Consider the following 25,579-nt stretch of genomic DNA (forward strand, 5'->3'; position numbering starts at 1 on the left):
AGAGCCCTCTGAAAATTCTTGTGACACAACCGCTGCGATCCGCCATGCATGGCTCGACTCCACTCCAGGTTTTCCAGTCAGCCACAGACCAGAGGCTCTCTAGCAGAAAGATCACATGTAAAGCCTTCCCCTTTGTAGTGGAGGAGCAGAGAGTGACAAGCTATCTCTTGCTCGTAAAAAAACAACGTATGTTCGGAGACTTTGTGGATTTGCACCTCAATTTTTTTACTGCCTACGAGTGGACGTAGAGATTCGGGTCGTGTGCCGGAGTGGACTTTTCACTGGCTTTCCGAAGTGTGTGTTTGTTGAGGACCGTTGACTGAGATTACTGTGGAGCGGGGCTCGCCGCTGGAACAAGAAAGTAAATCTGCTGCTTGTCTGCTTCGCTGGTTATGAATGTTTCTGCCTCCGCTTTTTATGGCTCACAGTCTGTGGCTCTTGAAGGAATAGAAAAGCATTGAAGCCACACAGTCTCCTTTTGTGTAACAGCAGTCTGTGTAAACAGATTTTATTTTGGGAGTTAACTCTTAGGTTCCTGTCCTAAAAGTTCTATTAAGTGAATGTTTTATGTGAAATCTGCTGGATTTAAGTTGTTTTACACATTCATAAGGTTGATTATTTAAATACTGTTAGTTTGAGTTCTGTTTGTTTGCTCTAACTGTAAGCAAACGGGGTTGTAATTGTAGTACTTTGCCCAGGCATCAGGCAGCTGTTTGAAGTGTGAGCGTGCAAATTGTATGATCAGAAAGAAGTGTGTTGTGATTCCTCGTAACTTATTGAAGTTCAGTTTTGGCTTTGAACTTGGTTTGCAACCCTCATATAAGCATATCGCATTGCTGAACTTTCACTAAGATTTCAGACGAGCTGCCATTGCATTTTTACTCCGCTGTGGTTTAATCTCAGCTTCTATTCCTGCTTTTGTTGTCATTTCCCCTCTTCTTTTTTTTTTTTTTTTTGCTGTAGCAGAGCTGTGCTAGCACAAGCAGAGATTTTCAGATTAACATTGTTTTCTTCCCTTTTGCGGTTCACAGTGTTTTGTATATGTAGTTCTTGATGTCAGTTGTTATGGGTGCTTAAAAATAAAATATTAACCATCTTTCTCTTTTCTTTATCCCTACAGAAACGCTTCATAAAGGGTTTACGGCAGTACGGGAAGAACTTTTTTAGGATTCGGAAAGAACTGCTCCCTAACAAGGAGACGGTAAGTCATTTTTTTCCTATTTGTCATCGCTTCTTTGACACTAAAACAAGTTAACTCCTTTTCAGTGTGGTTTCTCGTGTTTTGAAATTGAAGCCATGCCTTAGTGGTTTTGAAAACAGCGAGGTTAAGGAAAGATTGAAAGCCATAACTTACACATGGACTTGAGTGCATGAATATTAGATTTAACAGTAAGTTTGTTTGGTGATTGAACAGGGGCCCTGAGACAAGATGTGTTTAGTCAAAACAGAATCATTACTGTTTATATAATGTTTAGTTACAGTAAAAACAGCTACACACACCCCTGATTACTGATGCCTCAGAGAAATAAACTCAAGTTCAAAGCAATTTATTGTTAAGCTTTTTTTGTTGAGCACAATTCGGGTAATGTGTGACATTTTTTAAATGACCGAAAAAATATAATTTTACTTATTAACTCTTTTTTTATTATTATTTTTATTTATTTTTATTTTTTTTATTGAAAATTATTTTTCTCTGAACAGGTTTTGAAGTGTTTTCAGAAACTTTTTCTTGTTTAAACTTAAACTTGACCTAAAACTTATTGAAAATGACATGATGTTCAGATATATCTTTTAGATTTAATAACTTTCAAAGTAATACAATTTAAATACTTGCAAGTATACTTTTTAAATATTACAATTTTTGCACATTGTTTACAGCAATGATTTAACCTTTTTAACTATTCCTAAAGCGTGCATGAGTACAGGACATTTTGCATGCCAACCATGTTTTTATCAGTGTTTTATCAGTTCAGCTGTTAGCTTTACTGATCTCAGTGTCATGTCAGATACACTGAAACACAAGCTCTGTCTAATAGGTTGGTTATCAAGTGCATGTTTTATGAGGTATTGACTTTTCTCAATGATTAGTCAATAAAGAAAATCCTTCTTTGTAAGAGGGAATCTGTAAAAAACCTGTCACCCTTAAAGCCGTTGACAGATTTGTTTGACTCCTTCTGCTAAGCAGCACGTATACAGCTGGCCATAAAGTCATATTCTAAATGGCCCAGTTTTAATCATTAGTTGACTGTATGACCCTGTGGATGAAACAACAAAGTGAAATAGTGCAAATAATCATTAACTCTGTGTGTACACACCCAAATACCTGTTTGGTGAGTGGACCGGTGCTCTTTTATGCTGAAATTTGTTACTCATTGGTTTTTATTGTTGCTTTGAGAATCCTGAGGTTTGTTTTATAGCTAAAACCTGCAAGTTAAACTGTCAATCTGGCAACTTTAGTACTGACAGTATTTTAGTATGCCAGTATTTTAGTCCATATTGTAGAAATAACAACTATTTATTTATTTTAGCCCACAATTAAATGAACACATTTATAACCCATGACTAGGTGTTTAAAATTAAATGGTCATCCCTAGTCAAACTGAAATATTTGTTCTGTTTAATTCAGCATGTGCATGTGTACGTAAACAAGCCACCTCCTGCAAACCATGACAAGCAGAGCGAATGATGGCGAAAGGAGAGTTGGAGGCACAACAGTCTTTCTCAAGGGCAGGGTTGAGGGGTTAGTTCAATATACACTAAGAAAAGCGAGTGTTCTGTAAAAAGCCCCACTTTGCTTAAGATTGAAGTCGCTTTTGTGCTGAAAGCCAGCTCTCTGCGCAAGTGCCAGTCAATACCCCGCGGAAAGCTTGATTTATTTTCTCCACAGTCCTTTTCCCTCTCTCTCTCCTTCATTTCTTTTCCCATATCTCTCTTTCTTGTATGTGACTTTGAGCATATTCTGAAACTACTTCCATCATTCATCTAACATGAAAACCCTTCCAGCTTCTCAAATGCCAGCTTTTTTGGTGAAGACTTTTTTTTTTTTCTCTGTGCATTTCTTCCAGGTCATATGGTTCAGGGTTTGATATGACCGTAGCGTTTTTTAAATGCCCAGGGCCACAGAGGGTGATACAGTGCAGCTTTTCTCCCGATTTCCCCCTCAGCACTTATTAGCTGTGTTTCTCATAAAGAGCCAGTGCCAAGGCTAAGCACCCACTGCTGTGCAAACACACCAGGCCTGACTAGCTCTCTGGAATGCTTTATATGAAGTCAAATAAAAGAGGAAGCTGGGGAAGTGGGTGTGTCGTCTTACTGTCTCTGCTCTTTTCACTGCCACCATTTCCTCCACTTGAAAGACAGCGTCATGGAATAATTTGTGTACTGGTGCAAGAAATGTTCCCAAACAAACTCGCTATGATGTGTCTACAGATCGCAGATAACACATCTTTGGTGTTGGGTCCATGTGGAAGCTCGGACAGTTTCCCGGTACTCTTCCGAAACTCTTCCTTAGTGATTTACTCATTTATTTTTGTCATCACTTAATAATGAAACTGAAGAGTAAATCAAATTTAAGCTGCAAACAATTTAGAATTTTTTTTTGTGTACGTTTTAAAACCTTTTTGGCCACATTTATAGATGGATATTAGGATGCGTGTCTCCCTGGATTCATTTATTAAATATACTGTAGGGTTGAGTAAAATATTAATATAGGGTCTAATGATATATAGTACATAGTGGTATATAATATATAGACCCAATACTAGGGATGTCCCGATCGGGTTTTTTTGAGTTATTTGATTTTGAGTATCTACTGATACCTAAACCCAATCCGATATTTCTATAATACATAAAAAAATAATAAAGAAGAGTGAAGAAACAGATCCAGGATGATCTATTTTTTATTTAATTCACCTTTTTTGTTTTACAATCAACAACTCTGTTAACAAACAGAGCACTTCTGTGAGATAGCTTGAACAATCAAGTAATAAATAACATCAATTCTTCACTTTTGGACTTTAGTGCTACAGTAAATATAAAAAAAATCTAATATTAAAAGAAATAGCATCTCAACATAAATTCCTGGCAGGCAATCCCAAGTTTACATATCTCACAGTTTGCTATGGCAATATTGTCATCAACATTGTAATACCTACAGATCACAGACATACTCGCACTTTCTGCTTCAAGCTGCTTTCGTGTTCTTTGCCGACATTTAACCAATAGCGCAACAAAGTGATGTCATGCTGCATGAGTTGCTGTTTCTGTGTAAAGTCATGAAAGAGGTCTAACTCTGTGCTACTGCATAACAATAGATGTGTTAAAAATAATGAGAATATATAAATACATACACAGTTCCAATAGAGTTTGAAACCGCATGATCGGGCCCGATTTCCGTTCATGTGATCGGATCTGGGCATTCCTACTCTGTACTAATAATGTATAGTCTAATAACATTTATTCCAAAACTCTAATAAAAATTATCATTCATTTTAGAAATGAAATTGGTCAATTCAAGAGCAGTGTTCTAACCAATACAGAGCAAAAGAGCACTTTTAAATGACACCATATAAACAAAAAGGCACAGTATAGGGTACTGGGGTCACCAGATACAATTTTGATAAAATATATAAGTGTTTATGTTAGATTGAAGTACTGAAACTTCTCGAAAATCAAAAATTTCTCATTGGGGTGATTCCAGATACACAAAACAACACATTGGTTCCCATTTAAAGCATGATTGCATAGCTTTTCAACAGTAGTCTGTTGCTTTGACTTCTTGGAAATCTGACCCTGGCTTGTCAGATCCCTGTTTGAATTGTGCAGACCAACAACGAGGCCCGTCACAATATCGTTTTTTTGTTGTACGCTATATTGCACCAAAATATAGTGGGATAATATAATTGTCATTAAGACAATAATAAGATTTTATGCCACTCATTATATAATGCCAGAATGACAATATATCATCATGATGCAATTACACTCTTCCAAATATTTTATTTTTATAAAATATTTATCATTTTAATATAGTCAGTTTAACCATTTATTAATTAGAAAAATACATCCTAAATGGTTAGCAATAAGTGTTCACAAAAAGTGCAAGATAAAATATAACAGTGGTTGATATAACTGCTACCAAATCTATTTTCAGTTGTTAGACACCTACATGAAAATATACTATAGTAATTTAAAGTAAATACTTTAGTGTTTTTTTTTTACCTTACTGACACCTCCAATAGAGATTTTTGCGGCAATCAGAGGTTGCTAGATGCAAGAAATGTAGCTAGAATTGTTTATGCAATATATATTGCATCACCAAAAATGATTGAGGTCATGTCTTTGTGTTGTGCAGATAAGTCAATATATTGATTATTGTGACAGGCCTACCAACACTGCAAAGTTTAAATTAAGTTGCACCTGTAGGATGAAAGAACAGTAAGTAAAATGGAGACTGCGTAATGTAGGAAAAGATGCTTGAGGGATATTTTCGGTCTTTATGGCAAAACAGCCATGGCGTAATCCAGCTACATTGCTGGCGTTGCAGTAAGGTAAAGCTGCAGAGGATCCAATTGTGTGTACGGAGGCAGCCCTGGCCCTCGGGCCCTGTAATTTTCAAGCTAAGATGGCCAAGATGATAGAACTGTTCTCGGCACAACCTTGTAGCAGATGTTTGCCCTGGTGCGATCTGTATAAATGTCAAATTGAATTCATTGCAAAGACGTTAGCCCTGCAGCCTGTGCCCTAGAGAGGCGCTCGTGTGATTAGAGGTATTCGAGACTGGGCACTAATTAAAATGGCAAAAACTGGCGGTCTGCTTCATCACCAGCAGCTGTCCGGCCTTGATAAAATAGCCTGCTCGTGTTGGTAAATGTTGTTTATGGAAATGTTGTTGATGGTCTGTGCATTTGGCATTTTTCTTGATAGGCTATACAAATAGATTATAATTCTCTGTTTAATGTGTATGAAGAGTGGGCTTGGATGGCCCATGTGTTGTTTGCTGTCTGGATTTCCGAACAAAGCTGTGGCTGTACAACTTGATCTTTTGGATTAAAGAGATCGACCCCCATCAAAAAGTCTTGCTGTGGTGTACTTTTGCCTCCATTGGCTAAAAGCGCTTACAGCAGGGAAACACAACTGCTGATTCCTCTGCTTGTGCCTCGTTGACCCACGAGCGAACACGGCTTATTCTTTCTTTTCTAACTGAAACGGGCAGCGCAGCGGGGATCTGCTGTCTATTTAACATCATTTACACCCCACCTCTATCAGCCAAGGCCATTGTAACATCATTTTTTCCCCTCTCACATTTGCCTGATTTAACCACAAGGTTGGGCAATCGTGTTTGAATAGAGCCTGTTTTTGCAGAGTGCTACGTTGCTTTGTTGACTTTGGAGCAAGGTTACAGTAATAGACGTCTCCTCTCAATGTGATTTTTCAGTGCTCTTCTCAGACAGTATAACAGCAGTATTTATTTGGACTGTCAATATGGACTGTCTGGAGTGGATGCAGAAATTTGTGGCTTTAATATAAAATATTATATTAAATATTAGTTCTAACTCTAATCATTCTGTGGTATTGTTATAATATATTTTGCCACAGCTTTTTCAATTTGGTATTTTTCTATGAGTTTTATTAGTTAGAAATAAAATATTCTGTTGACCTTATTCTTCAATGCGAAAGTGCGCTAATTTTTTTGATTGTTTTAGAACTTTCGATTCAGCTGCCTATGTGAGAAATGACTAGAAATAATAAACGGCAGAAAACTGTCAAACTACTTGCTCTACAAACAAATGTTTGCATTAGTAAACAAACAAAGTAGAATAATATAATAAGAAAAAATATCAGTTTGCAACATCAAGCAGCAAAGTGTGCTATTTTTAATCTTTTAAAAGTAAATGGAAGTGAATGAGACTGGAAGTCTCATGCCAAAAAGGTTCAAATGGCTGCGCCCATTCGTACGCGGAGAATAAGTTGAATAATCTGTCTCTACATTTTATAATAACACTTAACTAAACACTATGAATCATTTATTAAGCATTAGCAAATAATGAATTCATTATCTGTTGAGCATTAACTCTACATTAATAAATGTTAGAAGGCAGTTTGTAACTGCAGCTACAAATGCTCTATGGTTGACTTGTAAGCACATGTATAATGTGCTTAATAATTGTGTTTTCAAACAATGATTTATTTTTCATTTTTTAAATTAAGTATTGCGTCATATACAAACCAGTTATTTAAGCATAGTTGGTGGTTTTTAAGATCATTCAGAATGTGTAAGTAAACAATTAATAAACTATTCAGATTAACATTTGTAATAATTGTTATTCAGACATATGTTGTTGGTTACTTTGTATGTTGGTTAATGCTTTATTAACTCAACTTCCAGTTTTGTGACCTAACCTAAAGTGAGGACTATTCATGCTTTATAAATTCCTTATAAATGACAATTAAATGCTTAGTTAAATTTTAGCAGGAAAAAAGAACTAAGTTCAACTATGTTCTATTCATTTTCAGATACACAAATGAATCCGTATTAAATGAAAAATTAATTTTTGCAATTTTATCTAAAATAAAATTACTGTACAGTTTAAACATTGCTAGATAACATTGAAATGCTGTATTAAAATACAGTATACTGTTAAATTATTATATTGTTGATTTTTTTTAAATCCAATTTTATGTTGTATTTTGATGCTCCTGTTATTCTGCAACATTACAGTAATTTTCTATTAGATAGGATTGCAAAGATTATTCATTTCTTACTAACTCTTTAATTGTAAGTTATAAGGGATTTACGAAGCATAAATAGTCCTCACTAGATTAGGTCTCAACTGGATGAAGCTGAGTTTAAAAAAAGCATTTATTAACATATAGGAACCATTACTATATGCTTGAATAGTAATATATGTAAACACTGATTTCAAAAGTTCATTAATCATTTACTAACTCGTTCTGAATGATTTAAAAAAAATTACCAACTACTCTTAAATATGAATGGTTTGTAAATAATGCGATACTTCATTTAGAAATGAAAAATCAATCAGTCACAAATTATGAAAGTGAAATATTAAGCACATTATTTATGCTTATGTCAAGAATAAAGCATTTCTAGCTGCAGTTATAAACTGCTTACTAATGTCTATTAATGTTGAGTTAATGCTTAATATAATGAATTCACTTTATGCTAATGCTTAGTAAATGATTCATAGTGTGTAGTTATTATAAAGTGTTACCTTTTTAAATAGTATTTATCAAAAATGAATGCATTTTTAAATTCGAATTTTGATGAAGTATATTAATCTTATGTATATTCATACACAATTAACTACATGCAGTTATTTGATTATATTATTTATTAAAATAAAATAAAATCATTTTTTTCTGTAGTTTTTAAGTAAAAAATGAAATTTACAGTGAATACGTTTACACAGACACCAATAATCAGATTTTAATACAGTTAAGACAATACTCTGGTTAAGAGTCTACCATGTAAACAGCGATTTTTTTTTTACATTTATTTATTTTTTATTCATTTTTTTTCAATTAGATTTTTTTTTTGTCATAATCAAATTAAACAGAAATCAAATTAAGATATCTGGAGTATGCCGATTTTAGTCGCATTATTGAAGTGCAGTACAGAAATGTAAACGCCATAATCAAACTATTCCACCAATTCATACTTGCATCCAATATCTCATTTGTCGCAAGGGCATGCATGAAATGCTCCTAAATGAAAGTGAAAGTGCCAAACTGCAGTTAAAGTCAACAAATTAAAAATGAAGCACCCAAAATTACATGAAATTCCAGAGCAAATGTGGATAGCATGGTGACAATGACGTTAATCGATATATGTGCTGTAAAACGAGATCATGAAAGGAACATTCAAAAAGTAACTCATGTTAACACTTTAATCATATTATTTTCTTATTCAGATTAAGGCAAATAGTTTGATTACTAATGCCTATGTAAACGTTGTCATTGTTGTGAAATAGTAAAAAATGGACACATTTTCCAGCATTTCTTAAACATGAATGCTTAAAGTAAAGTTCTGTAAGCTGATCAAACTTATTTCAATTCTGTTTTCAGTTACACAAGCTTGAATTTGTCATTGCCTCTGTGTGTCCCTCCTGCCCGCATGTAAACAGGCCCAATCGGTCCCAGGCAAGAAGCATAAAGTACACGGGCCAGCTCAACTAATTAATGTTTACAGCTGAACATCGCCTGTCTGTACCTAGTGACCAAATGTTCTCATATCAAAAACACTGTTTAACCAAGGAAATGCTCCTGAGGTTTTCTTCAGGCTGGCTCGATTGTCTATTGCTATCTTCCATTTTCTGTTCCCCCCTCACTGCCCTCCCTTGCTTTCTCTGCTGCTCTCCTTCCCTGTATTTGCCAGCTACAGCCTTAACCGTTTGGCTGACTGTCAAAGCAGGGGCCTTTTGTGGCTTCGTCACAAATCTGCCAGGAAAAACAGAAACCATCTGTTCAAGCCCAGGCCTGAGTGCAGATGAGTGTATAAATACAGGAGTTTAGGCCTCGCACCCGTCCTTCACACAAACGTACACACGAGCAGAAGGTCCGGCTACGGTTTCTCCAGCAGAAGCATAATCTGTTGGAAATTACAGTGCATGCTCACACATCATAGGTTTTCTTGACTTGAAATCGGAGCAGAAAAAGCGCTTCTCTGTGCCGTGATAGGAGGTAAGCCCCTTCCTTGTCAGATAATCCACCCTCCAGAAATATTCTGCAGATGGAAGCATTCTGAAATGTCTCATAATTCCAAGCTTACGTTGTCAGTATCTCTCTCTCCCTGGCGCACACTCCTCTCTTCTGCTTAGAGATTCAGGGCTAATGGAGGAAATTCCACATACACGAGTAGCTTGACGCACTTATCCTGGCTCTGGGGAGACGAGCAAGTCAAACAAAACGAATGTATTTTAGTCGTACAAAAATCCATGCTATTTTTACCACAGATCATTTTTAAAAACTTACCAACCCTTGGAGAGAGGTTGAACTTAAACGTTAACGGTATCTACTCATATTCAAGCCTATGTTGTTTTAAATTGACATGAGGCTTGAAGAATTGTTTGGAGTGGAAGCCCACTCAACACGTCTTCTGTGATTAGCAGGGTACATTTTTATGTTTTCAAATTTATTATCAGAGTTTCTTCATTGTCAACACAACGCTTTGCACATTGATCTATATCGAAAACTAAAAAATGCTCTTGAAATGTTGATGCTCACTACAGATATTTGAGAGAAATCTCAGTTTTGCTACCAACAAACCTACCTTGACATGAGACCTGGCTTTGTTATTCAAGCTGTCAGTCTTAGCACTTGACACTAACTCACTGTGTGCATCCAGCTTCAAACCCTCACTGCAAAAAGAGACTCACAGGAGACATTTCCTCCCCCAGATGTCATCTTTTATTTTGCTTCGCAGTAGGACATCTCCCTATATAAAAGACTAATAGCTTCTTCTGCGCCCGTCCTACGTTTCCGTGCTGCACCTTGAGAAATATTGCAATTTTTTTTTCTTATCTCTGTGACGAACAAACCAGCAACATTTTGTCAGAAAGAATGGGCAGTTCTGAAACGGGTGAGGGATGAGAGAAAAAAACAGAGCCGTGACTTGGCACAGCCCTTCCATGCTTCTAATCAAATCATATTTTCTCTTCCATCTCCTCTCCTCCAGCTTGAAAAGGGATTTTTCTATAACTCTCCATCGTACAGTTATCGCCTGAGGAAATTTGTCATCATCACAGATGATCCTCTCAAAACATTTCATCACTCTTTTCATCCTCGTTCCCCCACTCCTCTACATATTGCTCTAGCAGATTGCATTAAGAATTGCTGTGTTATCTTCACCCGTGGATGTCAGCTCTTCTTCAGCCTTGACACCTGTCTTGATAGCCTGTGGACTAAATTACTTTTGAATGACCACGGTGATTCCTTGCGCGGTGTTATTACGCCAAACCGGAGCAAATTTTTCCGTCTGCCTTCCTGTAGGACGTTTAAGAGCTATGAAGTGCTCCGGCGAAATGGTTGAGGGCTAAAATGACCTTTTCTTTTTATCTTCCTTAGCATTAAGTTAAGGTTTCATGCTTCAAAGCTCACATCAAATAGAGGGAGGGAAAATAAAAAGCGAGCGGCAACCGCGAGGAAGGGGAGGGGGATGCGGTGCCGAACAGTCATTAGGCTGTGAAGAAAGCCAGCCTGCTGTCCTGCTGAACAGTTTTGATCTGCACATTTCAATTAAATTTCACATCAGGATGCCTGCCATCCTTTGGCCTGCACCTGCGCCCTGACCCACCCTGCCAAAAAGCCTTTTACTCTCAGACCAGACCCTGGGCCTTTGGCCCTTGTGCGTTCCACTCATGATATCGGCTAAATATCCTGCAGGAGCTGGGCTTATTCTTAAGAATTATCACAAGGCATTAACTCGTGAATGACTTCATATACAAGTCTAAGTGGCTTGTGTTTTTTGGTGCTTCAAGGTGGCTGGAAATACTTTGAGTTGAGCTTGTCAGCCTTGTGTTTCTCATTTGGCAAGCATTTGTACCACCCACAAGTAATTGATGTAATTGTGATAATTGATACTCCATGTATGCGTATCTATTGGGCCGCTCAAAGATGAGCTGTTCAGGTTCTGATACATGTGGAAGCATTTTGAGAACATTTTCTATTTCTCAATGTGCTTTTTGGTCTTCAGGTGTGCATTTTTCTCTCTTTCATGTCATATTTTGAGCTCACCAGTTCCCTAAAGGCTTTTAAGTGGATTTTAGTTTCAAACAGCTAAGCATTTGCTTGAATGTGACTTCCCAAGTGTTTTATATGCTGTACCCTGATTGCTTTTGGAAAAAGGGCCATCAACGCTCTTATGAAGCTGTAAGTACAAGACTTATCTTGTGTGTTTGCCAATGTTAGACATGGTGGCTTAGCAGGTCAGCCTCAGCTTTATAGGCTTTCCATCAGACTGCTACAGCTTTTATTTTTGTGATTTATGTAAATGCAATTCATATACTCTAGTGCAGGCATCCGAAGCAAATCTATATGGTTCAGTAAAATTCACTCAAGCAATAAAATAGCCTATGAATAGTCTTATAGGATTCAAAGTACATGTTTTTCCGCTCACTGCCAAGAATAGTTTGAAGTGTTTGCCGTAAAGCTGTTAATGTGTTGGGGAGAGCAGCATTTTAATGACCAATTTATGTCAAGAAGAACAGCCGAAGCAAAGAGGGAAAGCAATCAATACGCATTAAAGACACCCAAGCCCCATTCAGCCTGAGTTTAACAGACCCTGTCAAACCTCATGACTGTCCTCTTCACTCATTCCTGCCCCATTAAAACATTAAAGCATGTTAAGAGCTCAGCCATTGACATGCAGGACACTCCAATGCAATGCCTTGAAATGAATATCTCAAAACAGGAAAGCGATTTAGTCGGAAATAAAGCGAGAGGTATATGAAAGAAACCACCGCAGGAAAAATGCGTAATTGCATATCCACCAGACAGCGTTTTTAGGGCATGTGTATTATTTCGAGTGTGTCCAGAACGCGACAGTTAATTTGCACAGGCTGCCTCAGCAAAGCGTCTTCTGATCCGTGATTGCATGTGTTAATGTTTCAGTAGGGTATTGATTTCCTGGCTGGCTTTTGTGCTCGGGATTTATATGCTTTACTCCCTGGCAAGCGCGCCCTCTGAATGTTTGATTAAAGTTCAATTGACTCTTCTAGCGCAGGGGCTTGGAGCCATTTCACTCCCTATTTGTAGCGCCAAAGCTCTCCCTGACATGTTCCTTTGTTTCCATTCAAGCGCCTGCCACCCAGGCAGCCACCAATGTACTGATCCTAATATCCCAGCATTCAGAGAGCTTCACTGCCTAATCCTGGGACAGACATGGCCACAGCACAACAAGCCAGTCTGTTGGCAAACCTGGCCTGGATTCTGTATGCAGGAATCTGTAATTTCTCCGTTCTGTCTGTTAAAACTAAACTAGTGGTCTACTTATGGTTCTGCCTTATTCATTTGAAGTCTGAGGTCTTTTTATTGGTTAATCAAGCTGTATTTATTTATCTTCACTTCCATACTTGGACTGTCAAGTGCTTTTAAAAGCAGATGGCTCATGAGGTTGTTTTTGTGTTTTCTGTCTCACAGGGGGAGCTAATCACCTTTTACTATTATTGGAAGAAAACACCAGAGGCTGCAAGTTGCAGAGCCCATCGCAGGCACCGCAGACAACCCGTCTTCCGCCGGATCAAAACCCGCACCGCCTCAACCCCCGTCAACACACCCTCACGCCCACCGTCTAGCGAGTTCTGTAAGTGCAGTCTGCCTCTCTTCCCCCTCGAGAAAGAGAACAGACACTTGTCACAGCCAAACATGACATCCTTGAAACTCCCAGGACTAATATGCCTTTTCAAAGAGCAGATCCCCCTCTGTGATTGTTCAAAGTAAACAGCTGAAATCTTACATCCGATAAGAGACGGAACTGGGAGGGATTGCTCTAATTATGTATACACCACTTGTCATTTCAAAGAGCCACTGATAATGTATTAAGTGTAGCAGGCCTCAGTTTTTTTGTCTTCATAGATGGGAAACGGTAATTGTTTCCTTTGCTTACTAACAAGTGTGCTTCTCTTTTCAGTGGACTTGAGTTCAGCCAGTGAAGATGACTTTGACAGTGAAGACAGCGAGCAGGAACTGAAGGGCTACGCCTGCCGCCACTGTTTCACTACCAGTGAGTACTATATTAAGTTAAGCAGTATTATACCATGCTGATATTCATACTAACAGAACAACTCATTAAACAAATTGAGATTTACTTTTATTTCAGAAAGAAAAAACCTTCTATGTCTACATTTACTTTTATTATCATTTATATTTATTTTTATTATGTAATGTTGTAGCATGTTTATGTGTATATTTGTTTTATTTCAATTATAAAAAATGTAAAAAAGGTAAATTACACCATGCTGATATTCAGACCAACACATAGTGAATATTAATGAAGTGATACTTCTATTATTCAACTTTTCAATACAATGTTGAGTGATTTAGACATATATTAAAGAATATTTCTTCATCAAAATATTATTTTTGCATTTGTTTAAATATCTGTTTTAGTTTAAGTCCTGTTTTACTTTAAGTCCTTGCCAATAAGATAATGGTTGTATTACTGCTGGTCCAAATAAATTAGCGGTCATCAACTGTTGTGTAATTTGCTCCAAATTCATTCTAATTTCCTGAGTGGCTAACAGTTAGAGAAGATGCAAACAATGTGTTTTCCCAGTCCTTCATTTGTTCCCAAGGTGAAATGTTGGTGGTATTAACTTAATATAAGTGATACAATGAGACAGGTGAAGACTCTATAACTGTTTTCCCATCAGAGGACTCAATAAATCCCTCTGCAGGCCTGTAATTACTCTCAGTTTGAGAGAGCACTGATGCTCGCCTCCATCCCTCATCTGGCAGATGGACATCAGTGTGTGTCATTTCTAATTTGATTCAATCTGACACTTACTCATTCGTTTTTGCCTCATTAAATCCTCTGACCTGTTGGATGCAATTGGCATTCATATCGCTCTCGCATCTGATACCAAAACAACCTCAGCATGGATAAGTAAGAGCCTTTGACCTTAGCATGTCCACGAGGTGTTTGGGTAGCCCTTGAGCACTTTCTGTAAGTGTAATGTTTAATAAGCAGAGCTCAGCTAAACTTAAATTTGTGTTTACAGCCTCCAAGGACTGGCACCACGGGGGTCGCGAGAACATCTTGCTGTGCACCGACTGCCGGATCCATTTTAAGAAGTACGGCGAACTACCACCCATTGAGAAGCCTGTAGACCCGCCACCGTTTATGTTCAAACCTGTCAAAGAGGAAGACGATGGACTCAGTGGGAAGCATAGCATGAGGACTCGACGGAATCGCGGCTCAGTAAGATGCCTAAATTTGCTTCATTTTAGCTTCATTTAAACCGTTTTATTATTGTTTGCTGTTTGTTACATCACATATTTTATTGATTCAGATGTCAACGCTACGAAGTGGCCGCAAGAAGCAGACCGCTAGCCCAGATGGCAGAGCCTCACCAACCAATGAGGATCTGCGATCCAGCGGGCGAACCTCACCTAGTGCAGCAAGCACCTCCAGCACTGACAGCAAGACTGACTCGATGAAGAAACCCAGCAAGGTATGACCCACAGACACAAACTGTAACATTGAAATCACACTAAGTTTCCCAGGAACACATGAACGTAAGAAACATGAGAAAACATGTTTTTGTTTTGTCAAAACAGAAGACAAAGGAAGAAGCGCCATCGCCTATGAAGAGTGCCAAACGCCAGAGGGAGAAAGGAGCCTCAGACACAGAGGAGTCCGAAAGGGCAAGCGCCAAGAAGTCCAAAACACAGGTCAGTAAATTCCTGTTAAGCATCCTAAAATTTGTGTATGTGATGAACTCTAAAATGCAGATGAGTGAAAGTGGAAGTCAGTTGAAAGACACTGGCTGTATTCAGACTCGCATATATTTTGTTACTCGTGTTAAACAAGTGTTTATTTTGCTTATACAAAAAAATACTAGCAAAAGTTACATGGCTCTACTTCTATTTAAATTCACTCATGTGGCCTCAAGTGAAAGTAACAGGTAATATAGGGAATTAATTCTAGACATTTGTTGTATGGTTGTTGACTTTGTGATTTAATTCTGCTGCGGAGTTAGCTGTTTGTTGAGTATTGTTTAATGTATAAAAGATAATGGCTAAATTATTGTTAGCATGGAAACGTGGAACATGTTTGGGTGAAAAACAAAGTTTTCTTGGAAGATTATCTCTCCATTAATTTTAAAGACATTAATAAATTAATTCTAAAGTTCACTGAAAGGTTTGTGGCAGCTCTGTTTGGCCCAGAGTCCAGTGAAGACACTAGATTTTAAGGTTGTATTTACTTTGGCTGTTACCTTTGGTAGCAGCTTGATTGCACAGAGTGATTTCATATCCTTTAAATGTCATGAGTTCATTGCAACTCAATGACTGTGAAATGCAAAGGTTATTTGTTCTTGATCATGACTGCACCTATTATCATCAGTAACCCCTGCTTCGGTCAAGTTTGTTGACCCTTTCTCCTGTTTATCTCACACAGGAAATAAGTGTGCCGAACTCGCCTTCAGAGTGTGAGGGAGAGGGCGAGGGTGAAAGCTCAGATGGGCGAAGTGTGAACGATGAGGGCAGCAGTGATCCTAAGGATATTGACCAGGACAACCGCAGCTCTTCTCCAAGCATCCCTAGCCCACGAGACAACGAGAGTGACTCTGACTCCTCAGCCCAGCAGCAGATCCTTCAGGGCCAGCACCCTCCAGTCATCCAGTGCCAGACAGGGACTTTACCCCCAGCCCCTCCACCGGCAGCTGCAGCTTCTACAACACCCACCTCAGGCGCACCTTCACTGTCCTCTCAACCATCTCCATCCATCCCCCCTACCTCCATGCCTCCTCAGCAGATACCACCCGCGGGTCCGCTGTCTCTCATTCAGTCAGGGGTGCAGAGGCTGCCGTCACCTCATTCCCCATTGCAAGGCATGCCTCAACCGCCTCCACCCTCTCAAACCTGCCCACAAGCCCTGCAGCCTCCACTACATGGTCCCATGCCACCCATGGGCCACCCTCTGCAGGCAGGGCCCTCACACATGCCTCACCCTCATGCTTTACCCACTCAGCCCTTCCCAATGGCTCAGTCTCAGGTTCCCCCTTCACCCCTTTCTGGTCAAGCCCAAGCTGCCTCCCTGTCCCAACAACAGCGACCTCACACACCTCCATCACAGTCGCAGTCCTCTTCACAGAGCGGCAGTCAGCCTCCCAGAGAGCAGCCTCTCCCACCCGCACCATTACCCATGCCCCACATCAAACCTCCGCCAACCACCCCTATCCCACAAATGCCAAATGCTCAATCACACAAACATCCCAGCCACCCCCCATTCCCGCAGATGCCTTCCAACCTGCCCCCACCGCCCGCCTTGAAACCCCTCAGCTCTTTATCCAACCATCACCCTCCCTCTGCCCACCCGCCACCCCTTCAGCTCATGTCTCAAAGCCAGCAGCTACAGCCTCCACCGGTGCAACCTCCAGTGCTCACCCAGTCACAAACTCTTCCGGCAACAGGAAGTCAAGCACCGCCACCGGCTCCTCCGCTCCCTTCCTCTTCCTCTGCCTCACACTCAGCGCCTTCTCAGCCCCCCTTCCCTCCTCATTCCTTCATGCCAGGCAGTTCACCCGTCTTGTCGCCCTCCACCGTTCCCACCTCAGTGTCCAGCTCTATGACTACACTGCAGCAACCTCCGCCCTCCATATCTATGCCACTACCTGCATCGGTCAGCGCTCCCTGCCCAGGACCCTCCACTGTGCCACCTGTACAGATTAAAGAAGAGCCTCTGGATGAAACAGAGGAGCCAGAAAGTCCTCCACCACCACAGAGGAGTCCTTCGCCTCCACCCACCATCGTCAACACTCCCAGTCACGCCAGCCAATCAGCACGGTACTTGATATTTCTTTTCCAATTTTGTGTCTTTAATTTATTATTACTATTTATCTTTTTTCCACAATATTTTCAGCAGTACAATAAAAAAACGTGTTATATTAATTAGGGATGCACCAATATGGACTTTTGTGCCAATATCGATAACCGATAACTCTTTATATGTGGAGGCCGATACCCGATATAAATATAGACCGATAAATATTTCAAGATGTTATATTTTTATACAGTGAAGAACTAATTATTTTTTAAACTTCATAAAAGTGGTAACTGATCTTATGAACTGAATAGCCTAAAACATATCTACAATGATAAGGAATATGGTTACCTACTGAGTTAAAAATGCACAGCAATATCACACAAACAAAGGACAGACTTTGAAGGAATAAACATTGTGTGGAAAGCTCCGTTACAGTGCCCTGGACAAGTCTGAACAAGTTCGACTCGCTTATGCGCGAGGCAGGCAGTTTTGTACAATTACATTATCTATTGGCCTAAAGATATTGGCCTGATGTTGATATTGGACCGATAGCGATAACATTAAAAATAGTATTTATCTGCCGATAACGATATGACCGCTGATATATCTTGCAGCCCTAATTTTAATATAATAAAAAGCAGTAAATAATAAAATTATTAATCAACAGTATTCATAATGTTTGTTAGAATGTAATATTAATACTTTATTGGAATATAAATAAAATAAAATCTACATTATTATAGCAACAAAAAGTGTTGTAAATAATATTGTTACATTGATTAACAAAGTAAATAGGGCCAGTTAGCATATCTGTGAGGAGTTTGCATGTTCTCCCTATGTTTGAGTGGTTTTTCTCTGATTTCCTCCACAGTCCAAAGACATGCGCTGTAGGTGAATTAAATAAACTAAATGCAGGGGTGTTTCCCAGTATTGGGTTGCAGCTGGAAGGGCATCTGCTGTGTAAAACATATGCTGGATAAGTTGGCAGTTCTTTTGCTGTGATGACCCCTGATGAATAAAGGAACTAAGCCGAAGGAAAATTAATAAAGGAATAGTACATAGTTTTATAAATAAAAACAATATTTAATGAATCATTAATTGTATTTTTGCTTTAATTATAATTTTTTTTTTTATTAATGATAATTTGTCTCTTCAAACTATGCTTTTGCCTTAAAGTTGTATTAAATAGCACTGTCATTAAATACCTGCCTCAGCTTCCGCTCCTCATCAAGTGTGGACAGGGCACAGATTAATGACTGCATCATTACGATGAAAGCCTCCATCAGAACGCAAGCGCGTCTTTGTAAAGTTGCTGTAGCCTTCTCTCACACTCCCTTGCAGTGAATAGCAATAAGCTCACTAATGCACAGAGAGAGCAGCTCATTACGGCACTGCCGATTAAAAAGACTGATTTAGTGGCTCTAGTGTAGTACAAACGGGAAGACATGCCAGAGGTTATTTATTTGTCACAAAGTAATTGCATTGCTTTTCAGAAGGCTGCAAAATCAGCCTGTGTAAAATTCTGCAACTTATATCTGTCATGAAACAAGAAGGGTTACTCACAACATAAGTCACCCTGACAGTGCTCATTTTAAAAGATTACCCTGACAGCTTTCCATCCATTCTGCTTCAGGTTCTACAAGCATCTGGACAGAGGTTACAACACATGTGCCAGAACAGACTTCTACTTCACACCTCTGGCCTCATCAAAACTGGCAAAGAAACGGGAAGAGGCGCTGGAGAAAGCCAAGAGGGAAGCAGAGCAGAAAGCACGAGAAGAAAAAGAGAAGGAGAGGGAAAGAGAAAAAGAACGAGAGCGGGAACGAGAGAGGGAGAAGGAGGCTGAGAGAGCTGCTGTAAGTTTTCATTTTTTGTGTTGCAGTAAATCTGGTCGTTTGTTAAAATTCTTTCATTGTACCAATTTCTTGTCCCTAAATCTTGGTTTTATCTTTACAGAAAGCTTCCAGTTCTTCTCATGAAAGTCGCATGGGTGAACCCCCGATGGCAGGATCGGCTCATATGAGGACATCTTTCGATCCACCACCAACCACAATCGCCACTGTGCCCCCTTACATCGGTCCAGACACCCCTGCCCTGCGCACGCTCAGCGAATACGCCCGGCCTCACGTCATGTCCCCCACAAACCGCAACCATCCTTTCTTCGTCTCGCTCAACCCTACAGACCCTTTACTGGCATACCACCTGCCAGGCCTCTACAACGCCGACCCCAGCATGCGTGAGCGGGAGCTGAGAGAGCGGGAGATCCGGGAAAGAGAGATTCGTGAGAGGGAGCTCAGGATGGAGAGGATGAAGCCTGGCTTTGAGGTCAAACCTCCAGAGTTGGACAGTCTGCATCCTTCCGCCAACCCTATGGAGCACTTTGCCAGACACGGGCCCATTGGTCTACCTCCCATGGCTGGCCCTCATCCGTTTGCTTCTTTTCACCCGGGACTGAATCCATTGGAGCGGGAACGGCTGGCGCTGGCCGGCCCACAGCTACGGCCTGAAATGACCTACCCTGAGCGGTTAGCCGAGAGGCTACATGTGGAGAGGTTGGCAAACGACCCCATGGCACGATTGCAGATGTTCAACGTGACGCCGCACCACCATCAGCACTCGCACATCCATTCGCACCTACACCTGCACCAACAGGATCCATTGCACCAAGGTGAGGGACCATTCTCTCTGTTCTTGTGTGACAAATTGTTTTATTAGGCCCACATGGAATGTGCGTGCACAGATCTTATTAACTAACTACTTCACAATTTTTGTGTATTTATGTAATGTAGTAACAAATCAGATTGTTTTTTTGTTGACAAATTAGAGCTTTTTGGCTACCAATTAGAGAACAGAACTGTAAACTGTAACAGAACTGTAAAGAGAAATTCGTTGTTTAAATGTGTTATTCTGTGTTCTTAAAGAATTCTTACAGAAAATGTGAAAACTGTCCACAGATTTCATTTGGGCCATTAGAATTCATTAAATTGTATAAGTATAAATGTATTTAATCTGTCTATAAAGGAATTTTATAAATGTCTTAATCAGGGGTGCCCAAACTTTGTCCTGGAGGGCCGGTGTACTTCAGATTTTAGCTCCAACTTGCCTCTAAACACCTGCAAGGGATGTTTCTAGAAAGTCTAGTTAGAGCTTGATTAGCTAGTCCAGGTGTGTTTGATTGGGGTTGAAACTAACCTTTGCAGGACAACGGCCTTCCAGGATTGTGTTTGGACACCCCTGGTCTAAATGAATTATGCTTGAATAAATTTTCTAAATGTGTGTAAATGAATTGTGCTTGAATGACTTTTCTAAATATGTGTAAATAAATTGTGCTTTATCTTTGTTAAAGTTTTTATGAAAAAGGGTTGCAATGAGAGATTTCTGGCAAATAAACCAATAATTAGTTTGAAACTGGCCAACAACCTATTAGCTTGCAATATTTAGAATCAGTATTTAATGTAAAAAGTTTTAAATGAATTTAGATTTGCAAAATTGCAGAGAATGAAAAAAATCATTTAAAGATTGTTTTAACGATATGCAAATAACAGAATAAAAAATAAATGATTTCATTTGAGATTTTCTGGCTTTTACATTTATTATCTAAATCAATTGTTGATATACTATTCCATTTGTTTATTAGCTGATCATTTACTATTAAACATATTTTATTGCGTATTTATCCTATATTAAAATTCCATTTTTTGTTAAAATAAAACTAACAAAGACATTGCATTGTTATAATTAAAAATATTATTTTCCTTGCGTTTTCTGAATATTATACTTTGCAATGTACTTAATAATGTTTCTGTATAAATTATTGATGCACTCGTATTAAGATTCTAGCCTATATATATATGAGCTAATTAGTCAAATTTCTTTTATAATTTTAACAGTCACATCATTATGATGTACAATACGAAAAATAGATACAAATTGAGATTCTATTTGAGATTCTGTTTAACCTTAATTCAAAATCAATATTCGGAAATTTGCATGTAAAATTAAATATGCAAGATTGACTGATACCTTAATGTAATATATGCCAAAAATATTTATTAATATTTAGATTAGTTGTAGTAGATATGATGCAGCCCTACTAGTAAATATTACTATTATTGCATGCTGTTTATTCATGATTTTGCATGATGTTGAATGTCAGTGCTGTCAGTTGCATGCGTGTTTGTGTGTTTATTATACTGTATGTATTGACAATGTACCTTGACAAAAAGCTGCTGACACGGAAAAGGTGGTGGTGAATGTCTTGTGTGTCCCCCAGGTTCTGGGGCACACCCGCTTGTAGACCCTCTAGCCGGAGGACCACACCTCGCCCGCTTCCCGTACCCGCCCGGAGCCATTCCCAACCCGCTGCTCGGACAACCTCCACATGAACACGAGATGCTGCGGCACCCAGTTTTCGGTAAGACTCTCACAAGTGAAACGTCTCCATCTCTAAAGCTCCTTGACCATTGCTTTGACTAATCAGTCCTTGTGCGATTTCGGCAGGCACTCCATATCCCCGAGATCTCCCCGCTGGACTCCCGCCACCCATGTCAGCGGCACACCAGCTGCAGGCCATGCATGCGCAGTCGGCAGAGCTGCAGAGACTCGCCATGGAGCAGCAGTGGCTTCACGGACATCACCACATGCACGGAGGACCTCTGCCAGGACAGGAGGACTATTACAGGTCGGTTCACCACACACACTGACAGACTGAAGATTGGAGTGACTAGGATTTTTTTAAAGGCCTTAAAAAGATAGTTCACCCAAAATGATTTAAATGCCATCATTTATTCACTCTTCACTTGTTTCAAACCGGTTGAATAATGTTGGAAACATGTAATTATTCACTTCCATAGTATTTGTCTGTCCCACTATGGATGTCAATGGTTACAGGTTTTCACCATTCTTTAAAACATCTTTTTTGTGCTCAACAGAACAAAATAAAATGCTTGGACAAGTCAAAGGTGAGTAAATGATGGCTGCATTTTCATTTTTGGGTGAACTAACCCTTTAATGCTTGCTTAGGTGACATCTATTTCATCAATATTTTAATGCTCAGGTTAAATATATTAAATATTCAGTAGATTTAGCATAAAAAATAAATATTAAGTAATCCTTCTTACATCTGGTTTTGGAGTTCGATAATTATAGCTTACTATTATTGAGACCTGCTTTGAATGAGCACCAAATCAGCATATTATAATTGCTTGATTGTCTTTTTTTAATGATCTCATTATTGATTGCATTTGCCTTTAATGTATTAGAGATGACTGCTGAAAATATTGACAATTCAATAAAATATATTAAAATGGAAAACAGTTAAATGTAGAATAGTATAATTATCGTAATAATATTGCTGTTGATCACATCTATAACAGAAGAGACTACTTCCAAAATCAAAGTTTTCAATAACTCCAAATTCTGTTCCAGTCAGTGCTTTAAACATCATTCATAATGCTGTACGTGTGTGTTCTCTCTGTATTTTCCAGCCGGTTGAAGAAGGAAAGTGACAAGCAGCTGTGATGAACCGAAGATCCCAGAGGAGCTCACAGCAGAACAGTCACACACAGGAACTCGCAGGTCCTAGAGACCATTCCAGTTCGGCCGAGAGACGACAACTGTCTGAGGAACCTTCTTTCTGTTCTCAGCTTTCTTCACTATCCCGGACCTTTTTTTTTTATTAAGACATTGACTTTTTCGGGGGGTTGTATATCGTTCAAGTAGTGACAGCGTCCTCAAGACTGATTGTGACTTTCCTGCATGAACATACTCTGAGAAGCTTCCCTGACGTCTTTTTGTAGGTGCTAGAAAACAAGATACTTTGTCACTGTGCTAATTGGGGGAAACAGAGGAACAGAACAGTCGGGCCATTATATCTGAAAAAGTGCTATCTTAAATTCAATGTTTATTTTAATACATTGTAGGAGGTTTTCATAATGTTAAGAAAAAGCTGCAGCATGGCGTTTTTTTTTTTTTTTTTTTTTTTGAGTCTGTAAATAGTATATAAATATATATATAAATATATACATATATAATTATTACTATTATTATAATAATTATTAGGTGTGGATTCCTAACAGGTTGGTTAGACCTCCAGAATATAATAATTTCCAAGTGTCGTCCCTTGTTTCAGAGGGGAAGGAGATGGCACTGTTAGCGCAGGTAACCATGTCACATGGTTTGCCGGTTTAGAATGGTACCGGATTTTAATCCAATCACCTCTAGAGGTCAAAGCTCAGATGACACTTTTTTTTTTATTTGTTGTTGTGTTTTTCATATCTCAACAGTCTGCGACACACTCATGACACATCATGACCATTTTTATTTGATTTGATGGCTGAACTCAAAGCGAGTTAGTCATTTATAACACTTGAAGGAGGAAGACGTTGATGCGGTGCCTCTAGTATTGCGGCGAGATGCCCATTCAGACAGAATTTTATTGCACTGATTAACCTCAGTTTTTATTTGTAAACTACAATTGGCTTTTTAAGTGCGTTTCCACAGCCGTTGGCTCTGTTTTCTGTGTACCAAAGTTGAACGGCGTTGTGTTTTGCAACTGGCTTCATATCTCAGCTGGTTCTTGCGAAACGAATCGGACTGCTCTTTCTTTTTTCTTTTTTTTTTTGTAAGTAACATCTTAATGCACTTTTTTTTTTTACTTTGAGATTTACATATTGTCAAAAGGGTGCTGGAAATGATAGCAATGCCCCCCTCACCTCCAGTGTGTCTCCTGAAGTCAGTTTCCTGACCCACTGTACAGATCCATTGAACCATTGTCACTGTGAAGACAGAGGGCAGACGGTGGCGGAGGACGAGACGTGGTGGAGCTGTACTGCGTGTGTGTGTCTGTGTGTGTGTGCGCATGTGTTCACAGTAGTGGAGATGATGACCACCATGTCTCTGCATTGCTGACATACGATGCATGAAGCCTCTTTAGTTGCTCTCCATCATGTCGAGGCTGTGATCGCAATCATTGACTGTTACATGCAGTATTTTTGGGTTGGTTGTTCTCCAATTAACGCTCGTTATTTGAACTAACGAATGCTTTTACCTCTGGTCTTTTCGGAGCTTACGGTTCAAAGTACTGTTTTTAAATCCTCCCCTCTTGGTTTCGAGAAAAGCAATGGTCGGAAGAGTGTCTGTTTTTAGCAGTATACGCCCAAAGCTGATCACTTTCTGTAATTGGACTCTGTCATCTGTATCTTTTAATCTGTCTCAGATGTATACAGCGTTTTCTTTTGGTTCCACGCATTTTCTCCTCCTTTCGTCCCTCTTTTTTGTGTCTTAAACCTTTGATGTTGAGTGTTGTCAATGGTTTAGCTTCTCGTTTCAAAGCGGCAATAGCAGAATGTACATTCTGACTGCTAAGATTTATATATACTGGTATCTTGAAGCTTATTGTACATATTAGTAGTCGCCATGGGATGACACAGTGTAAACAAAAAGTAGAGATAATTAAGGCAGATTGTGAGTCCTGTGTTCTCCCCATTTGAGTATTTTGTAATTTTTTTTGACAAATTTGTGGAATTAAAATAAAACTAAGTTACACCACATGGAAACTTGATTTCTAGTTAATATCACTTTTTGTTATATGACATGGCAGAAGTAAATGTTCATGCTGACAAAAAACTTCAAGTGTGTTTTCTGTCTTTTTTCCGCACGGTGGATGGATTCATACGAGTGAGTATGAAGTGTCACATGGACTGTATCGATACAAGTGCTTCTGAAGCTTCAAGCAATGTGTTATCCAGCATTTTACAAGCGCAATCATTCTGGGAAATGAGCTTGTAAAGTCAGTTCTGAGAACGGCTCCCACAGTAATAATAATAAATTGTGGACCAAAATAGGGTTTTGAATCCTCAGGAATTCTGCACATTCAAGCATTATGTATGTATTAACATTGTAGGAGTGCATAACACTGACTAAAACCACTTTGTGTGGTCATTTTATATGGCTTTTTTTTTAACTTATTAACCCATAAAAAGTTACATTTTTACATGAGTAATTAGGTTTTAATGTCTGCTAAACCGAAAGGATGCATTTCAGTTCACATTTTCCATATGTAGGTCAAAAAAT

The 25,579-nt window shown here is 39.0% G+C and overlaps 1 protein-coding gene across 20 annotated transcripts in view; it reads left to right on the forward strand.

The window, feature by feature from the left end:
• rerea (arginine-glutamic acid dipeptide (RE) repeats a) overlaps window positions 1–25,056 on the forward strand; it is a 238,223-nt gene extending 213,167 nt beyond the window's left edge. For 6 of the 20 annotated variants that reach the window (XM_073938963.1, XM_021469958.3, XM_005162203.6 and 3 more), the window contains 12 exons: window positions 1,121–1,201; window positions 13,159–13,321; window positions 13,649–13,741; window positions 14,739–14,938; window positions 15,030–15,191; window positions 15,298–15,411; window positions 16,139–17,526; window positions 19,140–19,362; window positions 19,463–20,174; window positions 21,750–21,920; window positions 22,007–22,187; window positions 22,993–25,056. In XM_073938963.1, the coding sequence (XP_073795064.1) occupies window positions 1,121–1,201; window positions 13,159–13,321; window positions 13,649–13,741; window positions 14,739–14,938; window positions 15,030–15,191; window positions 15,298–15,411; window positions 16,139–17,526; window positions 19,140–19,362; window positions 19,463–20,174; window positions 21,750–21,920; window positions 22,007–22,187; window positions 22,993–23,026 (3,522 nt within the window). In that variant the 3' untranslated portion in view covers window positions 23,027–25,056. Of the gene's footprint in view, window positions 1–127; window positions 362–1,120; window positions 1,202–13,158; window positions 13,322–13,648; window positions 13,742–14,738; window positions 14,939–15,029; window positions 15,192–15,297; window positions 15,412–16,138; window positions 18,491–18,541; window positions 19,363–19,462; window positions 20,175–21,749; window positions 21,921–22,006; window positions 22,188–22,437; window positions 22,468–22,992 lie in introns of those variants that run through there. The other 14 variants (XM_073938965.1, XM_073938964.1, XM_073938966.1 and 11 more) reach the window with 8 other exon arrangements.
• Window positions 25,057–25,579: the final 523 nt, after the last annotated feature.

Source organism: Danio rerio, chromosome 23 (genome assembly GCF_049306965.1).
Source record: "Danio rerio strain Tuebingen ecotype United States chromosome 23, GRCz12tu, whole genome shotgun sequence".
Taxonomy (NCBI): domain Eukaryota; kingdom Metazoa; phylum Chordata; class Actinopteri; order Cypriniformes; family Danionidae; genus Danio; species Danio rerio.